This window comes from Eupeodes corollae, chromosome 1 (assembly GCF_945859685.1).
Source record: "Eupeodes corollae chromosome 1, idEupCoro1.1, whole genome shotgun sequence".
NCBI lineage: Eukaryota > Metazoa > Arthropoda > Insecta > Diptera > Syrphidae > Eupeodes > Eupeodes corollae.
Window position 1 is genome coordinate 90,209,881 of NC_079147.1, and position 10,529 is coordinate 90,220,409.

General features: G+C 37.8%; 1 protein-coding gene across 1 annotated transcript; it reads left to right on the forward strand.

The window, feature by feature from the left end:
- The first annotated feature begins 2,851 nt into the window (after nucleotides 1-2,851).
- Nucleotides 2,852-8,131, forward strand: LOC129941346 (uncharacterized). Its single transcript, XM_056049949.1, has one exon. The coding sequence runs from the start codon at nucleotides 2,852-2,854 to the stop codon at nucleotides 8,129-8,131; it is 5,280 nt and encodes a 1,759-aa protein (XP_055905924.1).
- The last annotated feature ends 2,398 nt before the right edge of the window (nucleotides 8,132-10,529 follow it).

The window sequence follows — 10,529 nt, forward strand, 5'->3', positions numbered from 1 at the left end:
AGAGTTAAATGTGAATATGGAAGATTTTCAGATCTCAGAGCACTTATTGACCCAGGCTCAGATGCCACCTTTATCTCTGAGTCAGCAGCAAGGCTTTTAAATCTCACCCAACACCAAACAAATGTTAATGTATCAGGGCTAGGGAAGGTCAGCAGCGGCATCAGTCAAAGTAACGTTAACATAATGTTTAAATCTAAACATTCGACGTTTGAAGGCGCAACCAAAGCGTACATTTTTAAATCGTTGACTGGCCTTCTTCCGGCCCACAAAATGATACCACACAATTATGATCATTTGGCTAATTTGCAGTTAGCAGATCCTGAATTTTATGTTCCCGCTCCAATCGACATACTTTTCGGCTCAGATGTTTATCCGGACATTATATTACGGGAAATTATTCGCAGCGAGCACGTAGTCGCTCCCATTGCACAAAACAACCAATTGGGGTGGATTATATTGGGTAAGAATCCTGAAGTTATTCCAAAGCCGATCCGAAGTTTCTTCCAACACATTGATCTCGATACACAAATCCGAAAATTTTGGGAGATTGAAGAAATTCTTTTCGTGATTCGAGCTTCAGAAGAGGATATTGCCTGCGAAAAGTATTTTAATGAAACAACCAAGCAATTATGTGATGGACGGTACGAAGTGAATCTTCCATTTAAAGTAGGATTTCATCCTGAACTAGGATCCAGCAAAGAAATGGCAACTCGACGTTTTTTATCTTTGGAACGACGATTTGAAAGGGACCCAAAATTGCAAGAAAGTTACAGCATTCAAATTTACAATAACAGCTGATATTGAGAAGATGTATCGCCAAATTTTTGTGCAAGAACTGGATAGATACTATCAACTCATTATTTGGCGTGAAAATCCAAAGCAACTCATCAAGGTCTTTAAACTGAAGACGGTCACTTTTGGCACGGCTTGTGCGCCTTACTTGGCCATTCGAGTCCTACACAAAGCAGCTGATGATGAGTCTGAAAGGTATCCAAAGGGAGCTCTTGCGGTTAAAGGTGAGATGTACGTAGACGATTTCATGAGTGGAGGAGATTCTATAGACGAAACTCGTATAAAACGCGAAGAAACACGAAATCTTTTGGCGTGGCGTCTGCAGGTCTCAAACTTCGGAAGTGGACGTCCAACTGCAAGGATCTTCTGCAAGACTTACCCAAAGAAGATTGTGAGATAACTTTTGAAGTGCCTTTTCAATCAACAGATCATGTCAAAACATTAGGCATAAGATGGAATTCACAAGAAGACTCATTTTCGTTCAAAAACTTTCAACAGGAAACCGATTAAGTGACAAAAAGGACAATTGTTTAAGCTGCGAACTCCGAATAATATGTTTATATTATAATTTATTTTACTATACACAATTTTATATCTTTGAAGTATTGTATGCATTTGTATTAGACTATAAGTAATGAAAATGAATCAAAAAAAATAATTAATCTTAATTAATACTAAATTGAACTAAATAGTCAACACTAAAACTTTGCTGAATGTCTCTCTTATATTTTAACGAAAATTGAACATAAGGATTGTCGAATAAAATAAAAAGAAATGATATCGTTGAACTAGCCACGACAAGACAGACGTGTATTTTTATTAGCAGCAAGTACTTTAAATATATATCAAATATCCTATAAAGTTGGACTTGTCTCTTTAATTTAATTTTAATTTCGCTTGTGAAAATTATCACAAGAAACATTGGTGCCGAAACCCGGGAATATATAGTATTTCCAATATAAATCAATCTAAATTTTATTGTAAATTTATAAAATTAAAGTTTAAAAATTGCAATAAGTGGATTCTGGCAATTAATCAGAATTTGCCCTACAAAAGTTGGAAGGAAAACGATCGTGGTAAACTCTAAAAGTTCTTAATTTCTTTACTCATATTTGCAGTACATAAATTCGAATAAAGAAGAAGAAATATAAGTCTCTGAGTCACCGATCTATATGTATGTACATCAAGCTTTTTGGTCATCGTTTTCTTGGAGCAGTGACATACAAATTTAGCAAGGTTGCAACCGCATGGAGAAAAAGCTATCACTCATACCTAGAAAAGTTATCCAACATTTCATCAAACCAGGCAATTAGATTATAGCTTTGATCAAGTCTGCAGTGTGAAATCGTCACTCAAACGCTGAAAGAACTCTAACCCGGTGTTGCAGTGTGGATTGTATCGAGGATCGTTTGAAACATTGAGTTGATTGAAACCACAAGTAAGCTTGATTCTATATATATGATTTCTTATTAAACTTGTTGAGAAACTTATTCGTTGTTGCTGAGACAAAGTTGTTACTGATAGAAATTTGTTGCGAAGTAAATTGTTGGTAAACAAATTTGTAAATACTTGCTGCTAGAAGATCTAGTGTGGTGAATTAAAAATCATTTAAACATTGTTGCTAGAAGAGTTAATAAGTCAACATTTATCAATTATGTTGATAGGAAACGTAAACAAACTAGAAGTATAGTTGTTGCTAGTTATTTACCGAATATTTTCCTTAAAAAGTAAACTTGGCATAGGCTTAATTGGATACAATAAGTTGTCGTTGATAAGAAAATTGATTTCATCTTCAGAGAGGCTAATTTATTTTGCATAGCTTATTTCTTGCATTTGGGTTTTTTTGAATCTACTGTTGGACTTACTGTCGGAGTTGCTGCTGCTGGTGCAATTATCCATTGCTAATAGATAGTTTATTGTGGTGTTGGGTCTTTTATGAAGTCTTCGGTTGGAGTTGCTGTTGTTGCTGCTGGCGAATTTGGAAATTGTTGTGTGCAGATTTGTTGTTGCTAAAGATTATCCTCGATTTAACGAAAATTGTTGGCATTAGATAGCTACGATGCCTGACGATAAGCAAAGTAAAGATGAGGCATCACAAAGTGAACAGAGCGTAGGGAAGACTTTGGCTGACTTGAAAGGATTACGTGCGTCATCAAAGGGAAATCTGAGTCGAACGAAGAACCTTATAATACAGAAGGGAAGTACGCTTTCAGAACCCGAACTAGAATGTCGTTTAGGGATTCTTGAGTCATATTTTAAACAGATATTGAATGTTCAATCGTCCATTGAAAGATTTAATAACCCTGACGAAGAAAAGACTAATGAGGCTTTTCGTGAAGAGGTAGAAGAAATTTATGTTTGCGCGAAAACAAAAATAATGACATTGTTATCGGACATGAGGGGCAACACAACTGCTGCTGAGCATTTAAATGCAACATATTTTCCAGAGCACCCCCGCCCTCGCTCAAAGTTAGAACCAATAAAACTACCTACGTTTTCCGGTAAATTCTCAGAATATCCTAATTTTATGGAATTATTTACGAATTTAGTTCACAAAGACGAAAGCCTTGACACTTTGCAAAAGTTTAATTACTTGCTCAGATATCTTTCTGGTTCAGCATTGGATGCTGTAAGAGACTTTAATGTCGTTAGCTCAAATTATCAGAAAGCACTAGATAGATTAAAGGCCCGCTTTGATAATAAGACTCTTTTATTTCAAGAGCACATAAATAGTTTGTTAGAATTTCCAAAACTTTCTAAAATATCTGCTTCATCTTTACGTCATTTGGAGGATAGTTTTAATACACATTTCACTGCAATGCTTGCAATAGGAAATTACAAAGACATAGCTTCCTCGATTTTGATCTCGTTAGCTATGGATAGAGTGGATGAAGAAACTCAATCGAAATGGCAGGATGAAATGGACTATAATAAGCTCCCAACGTGGGATGAATTTAATAAAGTTTTAGATCGTCGTTGTAAAAGCTTAGAAGCAAAAGAAGCTAGGATTCCAAAGCCAAGCACTTCTGCTAAGAGTCAGGCGAAATTCGATCATTCAAGTTCGCAAAATAGTGGAAAAAAGCAGTTTAGGAAATTTAAAGCTACAACGTTAGCCGCGGAGCGCATACAATGTGAATATTGTAAGTCCTTGCAACACTTTATTGATTCTTGTCCAGAATTTGATAGCTTGCCAGTGGGAAGGAGGTTCCTGGAAGTTAAAAAGCGTATCCTTTGTATAAATTGTCTGGGAAAGGATCATTCTGTGCGACATTGTACTAAGCCAAAGTGCAGCATTTGCTCGTTACCTCATAATAAGCTACTCCACAGATTTTCGGTCAATAATGCGAACGATAGCTCAGGCCAGGGCCAGTCTAGCTCGGCTTCATTAGTTGGCAGGTCATCTAATCAAACTATTCTAGCCACAGCTGTTGTCTTAATTAAAGATAGTTATGGTAATTTTCAACCTGCGCGTGTTTTGTTAGACTCGGCCTCGCAATTAAATTTCATAACTGAAAGTATGGTGCAAAGACTTAGACTATCAAAATCCAAGGCAGATATACAAATAAGTGGAATAGGGAACGGGGTCACAAATGTCCGATACACCACAAAATCGGTTTGTAGATCCAGGATTTCTGAGTTTGAGACTGAATTAGAGCTTCTTGTAATCAAAAACATTACTAATCATCAGCCTAGCAAATCATTTGAGGTAGAAAGTTGGAAAATACCAAAAAATATTGTACTAGCAGATCCAAACTTCAACGAAACTGCTAAAGTTGATATGCTGATAGGCGCAGACCATTTCTTTGACCTTTTATCGATTGGTCAGATCAAATTGGAAGAGAAGCTTACTCTTCAAAAGACCCTTTTTGGATGGGTCGTTTCGGGATCATATGATTCATCAGATGCATCAGCCAGGACAGTTTGCCTTGTAGGAGGGGAGCAGTTGTCGAAAGACGAATATCTCCACGAACGTGTTGAAAAGTTGTTTGAAATAGAAAACTATCCCATAACTTCTAAACTGCTTAACCCTGAAGAAGAAAAATGTGAAGAACATTTCAAAAATACAGTAGAGAAAAATGGGGAAGGCAGATATGTTGTGAGTTTTCCGTTTAAAGAAGATCCATCGGCATTAGGAGAATCCTTTGAAATAGCAAAAAAGAGATTTATGTCGTTGGAAAGGAGGCTTATGAAGAATATCGTTGTAAAAGAACAATACGTAGATTTTTTGAAAGAGTATGAGGATCTAGGACATATGTCGGAAGTTAGTGATGCTGAGACTAAAAATATGAAGTACTTTTGCCCCCATCAGTACGTGCTCAGACCGGAATCAACAACTACAAAACTTAGAGTAGTTTTTGATTGTAGTGCTAAAACTTCATCCGGTAAATCCTTAAACGATATTTTAATGAAAGGTCCGATAATGCAAGATGATCTTTACTCAATTATATTACGTTTTCGCTGTTACAAATACGCACTTACAGCTGACATCTCCAAAATGTACCGCCAAATAGTAGTGAATCCAAATGATCGTAAATACCAATGTATTCTTTGGAGATCTAATCAAACGGATCCGTTAAAGGTGTACCAGTTAAATACAGTGACCTATGGAACAACTTCGGCGCCTTATTTAGCTATCCGCTGTTTAAAGACATTGTCAGAAGAAGGTGCAAGTATGTTTCCATTAGGTTCAAAAGTTCTGAATGAGGATTTTTATATGGACGACCTAATCAGTGGGGGAGATTCGCCAGAAGAAATTTTTGGTATATATGAAGAAGTTAGAACCCTTTTACTTAGTGCAGGCTTTGAGCTTCGTAAGTGGTGGTCGAATGAAAAAACTTTGTTGGATGTCGTACCAGAAGTAGAACGAGAGAAACCACTTAGAATAAATGATGCAGACATTATTAAAACTTTAGGAATCAAATGGAATCCATCTTCAGACGAGCTCCAGTATGTGATTCCAGAAATTAAGTTAAACCAGAAAATAACAAAGCGCATTATTCTATCTGAATTGTCTACTCTATTTGACCCATTGGGGTTAGTTAACCCAGTTGTTGTGAAAGGTAAAATTCTGTTGCAAAGCTTGTGGGTAAAAAAGACTGATTGGGATGAATCAGTTCAAGCACGAATTTTTACTGAATGGGAAGCTTTTCGAAATCACTTGAAAGAGTTGGAATTGGTCAAAGTTCCGAGATATGTGTTAAGCTTGAGGTCAAGAAACACACAAATTCATGGATTCTCGGATGCATCTTTACGTGCATATGGCTGTTGTGTTTATTTAAGGTCTGTTGACGAAAATGGGGTAGTTTCTTGCAACTTGATAACGGCAAAATCCAGAGTAGCGCCTATAAAAACTCAAAGTTTGCCAAGATTAGAATTATGTGCAGCGGAATTGCTTGCTTCTATTATTTTAAAGATTCTTCCAAATTTCTCGCATATAGTTGACGATATTTACTTATGGACCGATTCCGAAATAGTGCTTTGTTGGTTTTCAGCACATCCTTCGAGTTGGGAAGTATTTATTGCGAATAGAGTATCAAAAATACAAACAAATTTGCCCCAAGCTACTTGGAAGCATGTAAACACAAAACAAAATCCTGCAGACATTGTATCTCGGGGTGCCTATGCAAGTGAGTTGAGGGACAGCATGTGGTTTTCGGGTCCAAAATTCCTTAAATTGTCACAAGATATGTGGCCTAAACAAAAAGATTTGTCAATGATAAGAAAAGATACTCCTGGAATGCGAAAATGTAATGTAGTTCTTTTGGCGAAAATTATAGATGATCACTTTGAGAATATGTACTTGCGTTTTAAAAGCATTGACAAAACATGTCAAATATTTGCGCTTATACTTCGCTGGATCATCGTAGTTCGCAAAAAGATGATAATTAAGAAAGAAGAGAAAGAACAAAAAGAAGAAAAAACAGTTTTTGAAGAATATGAACTTCGTTATAATTCACCTATCAGAGCTGATGAGATTGACAATGCGTTGCTCAGAATTCTTTGGAATATTCAACAAAAGAACTTCCATGAGGAAATTTATAAATTAAAAAAAGAAGACATAATTAGCCCTACGAGTCCCGTCAAAAATCTCAATCCTTTCCTCGACGGTGACTCATTTAAACTCCTTAGAGTGGGTGGGCGTCTGCAGAATGCGGACATACCTTATTCTGTAAAATATCCCATCCTTCTTCCTAAATCTAATCCTTTTGTCAAAAACCTTTTAACTTTTTTACATAATAAAAATTACCATGCAGGTCCCCAAGCTCTAGTTGGAATAGTGCGGCAGAGGTTCTGGGTGCTAGATGTACGCACACTTGCAAAGAAAGTCGTTAGTAGCTGTTGGACTTGTTTCAAATATAGACCAAAGATGTTGGGTCAAATTATGGGCAATCTGCCTACCGACAGAGTGCAGCCTGCAAGAGCATTTTTAAAGAGTGGTGTAGACTTTTGCGGTCCGTTCCAAACGACTTACAAGCTGCGAGGGCAAAGAACTTCAAAATCTTATGTAGCCGTCTTCGTCTGTTTCGTTGTGAAGGCGGTCCATCTGGAGGTTGTCTCAGATTTAACTACTGAAGGGTTTATTGCAGCACTTAAACGATTTGTAGCAAGGCGAGGTTTATGCAAGGATCTGTATTGCGATAATGGAACGAATTTTGTTGGGGCCCGTAACCAGTTAGAAGAGTTCAGGCGAAGTTTTCTTGACCAGAAAACGGAACAAAGAATAAGTCAATGGTGTGCCGCAGAGCGAATTCAGTTCCATCATATACCTCCAAAGACTCCACATTTTGGTGGGCTATGGGAGGCCGCCGTAAAGTCAGCCAAAAAACATCTCGTTCGCACCGTCGGGGAAACTTCCCTTACCTTTGAAGAACTGTCAACTGTTGTGGCTGATATAGAAGCTATATTGAATTCCCGTCCAATGTATGCGATGTCCAATGACCCGAGCGTTGAAGAAGTCCTTACTCCTGGTCATTTTTTAATTGGTGGTCCATTAAATGCAATAGTCGAACCAGTGGTCACTGACTACAAGATGTCTGCGTTGAAGAGATGGCGACAGCTGACGTTGATAAAGCAGCATTTTTGGAATCGATGGTCGAAGGAATATCTGGTAGACTTACAAAGACGAGTAAAATGGTCTGTTTCATCTCAAAATGCCAAAATTAATAGCCTAGTTCTCGTTGGGGATGACAATGCACCTCCACAAAACTGGCTAATGGGACGAATAACAAATTTGATTCAATCTTCAGATGGGAAGGTTCGTGTTGTTGATATCAATACCAAAAAGGGCGTGATTCGAAGGTCAATTCATCGGATAGCACCGCTTCCACTAGATGATTGAAGATACCCTTTGGATACTTCAAGGCGGGCAGGATGTTTAAGCTGCGAACTCCGAATAATATGTTTATATTATAATTTATTTTACTATACACAATTTTATATCTTTGAAGTATTGTATGCATTTGTATTAGACTATAAGTAATGAAAATGAATCAAAAAAAATAATTAATCTTAATTAATACTAAATTGAACTAAATAGTCAACACTAAAACTTTGCTGAATGTCTCTCTTATATTTTAACGAAAATTGAACATAAGGATTGTCGAATAAAATAAAAAGAAATGATATCGTTGAACTAGCCACGACAAGACAGACGTGTATTTTTATTAGCAGCAAGTACTTTAAATATATATCAAATATCCTATAAAGTTGGACTTGTCTCTTTAATTTAATTTTAATTTCGCTTGTGAAAATTATCACAAGAAACAACAATGCTATCAGCAATTGCAAAACTTTTTGATCTGCTTGGCTGGATTGCGCCATGTGTGATCAAAGCCAAGATCATAATGCAAAAATTATGGTGCAGAGGAACCGATTGGGATAAAACCATTTCATCAGATCTTAAAGAAGAATGGCAAGTTTTTCAGAAGGAATTGCCTTTAATACAACACGTTAAAATCCCACGATGGATAAATACACACCATACACAGAAATCGGTGGAATTTCACGGTTTTAGTGACGCGTCGGAGAAGGCTTATGGAGCAGTTGTCTTCATACGTGTCCTTGATAATGCCGAGAATATTCACATGCATATACTAACATCGAAAACAAAGGTGGCTCCATTGAAAACAGTCAGTCTACCACGACTAGAACTAAGCACTAAGTGAAACCCAAGTGGGTGAGGATTCCGATCCCACCGAATTCTTTATTCAAGGGTATAGCTTGGCGCCATTACTCTTTTCCCACCATGGTCTCGCTATATACATTAGGAATGATGTTACTTATCAGTTTTTGCCACAATATGGTCTCTGCACCAATTCTTTTTTCAATTTTATGTGGTTTAAATTTTCCGTGAACAAGCAAATCATTCACTATTGCTTCCTTTATCGAAGCCCAAGAGTATCAACTTCTCGTGAATTTGATGCTTTGTCTGATTCCATCCAAAGAATTGTTTCGTCCTATCCTCGCACTGAAATCGTTCGGGCCAGCCAACACCAGAAGGAGTGTGTGCTGAGATCTTCGCTGAGTTAAACCACCTAACTCAGCTGGTCGACGAGCCCACTCGAATATCGGACGTGGTAGGTCGAGCAGAAAACACTCTTGACTTGTTTCTTACCTCTGACCCTGTTAAGTACACTATTAGTGTTCTATCTCCTCTAGGCACATCTGACCATTGTGTCATATCAGAAAATTTCTCGTGTTAAAACTCTCCAGGTAAAGAAAGAGCTCCTAAGAGAACCGTTTGGCAATACGAGAAAGCCAACTGGGACGGTCTCAATAATTACTTCAGGATCTTTAACTGGTCACTATGCTTCCTCGATAGTGACGTTGACGCCAGCGCTGATATGATCAAAAGTTTGATTCTCCTGGGAATGAGAACTTTTATCCCGAATAGGGTTAAAAGCATCAGACCTAAGGAAAACGCATGGTTCGATGCGAGCTGTAAAGAGGTTATTAGGGTTAAAAAGGTAAATTTCCGTTGTTTTAAAGCCAATCCTACTGAGGAAAACCGGAATAAGTTCAAGCAAGCCAGGAAGGCCTGCAACGCCCATATACGACGGACCAAATTTTTACATGACCAAAAACTACGGCAAAAAATACTGCAATGTCCCAAAGGTAGTAAAAATTTTTGGTCATTTGTAAAAAATATGAGGAATTCTTACTCTTCCTCGGTTCCTACGCTCGTTGTGACTGACACTCCATTTGTTAGCTCTTAAGAGAAAGCAAATCTCTTTGCTAGGCAGTTCGCCGCCAATTCAACACTGCCAGTGAGTGTTATGACTCCGCCTGTACTTGAGCGAGTTAATGATTCTATGGGGCAAATCTTTTTTGGCACTCGTACTGTAGCGAGAGTCCTAAAAGATCTTAACATACACAAATCTGCTGGTCCGCATGGTATCCCCGCTATTGTTCTGAAGAGGTGTTCTTCATCGCTGGCAAAACCACTGCGTAAGCTTTTTCATTTGTCCTACTCCTCAGGTCTCGTTCCGAGCGGATGGAAAACCGCATTTGTCCAGCCTATTCCCAAAAAAGTCGAATCTTCCTCACCGTCTAATTATCGACCGATTGCACTTACGTCCCTTCTTTCCAAGGTCATGGAAACGCTGATTAATTATCAGCTCAAGAAATATCTTGAAGAACGGAAGCTTCTTAATGACCGACAGTATGGCTTTCGTTGCAACAGGTCCACTGGTGATCTCATGGTTCATCTCACCGAACGGTGGAACAAATCTTTACAT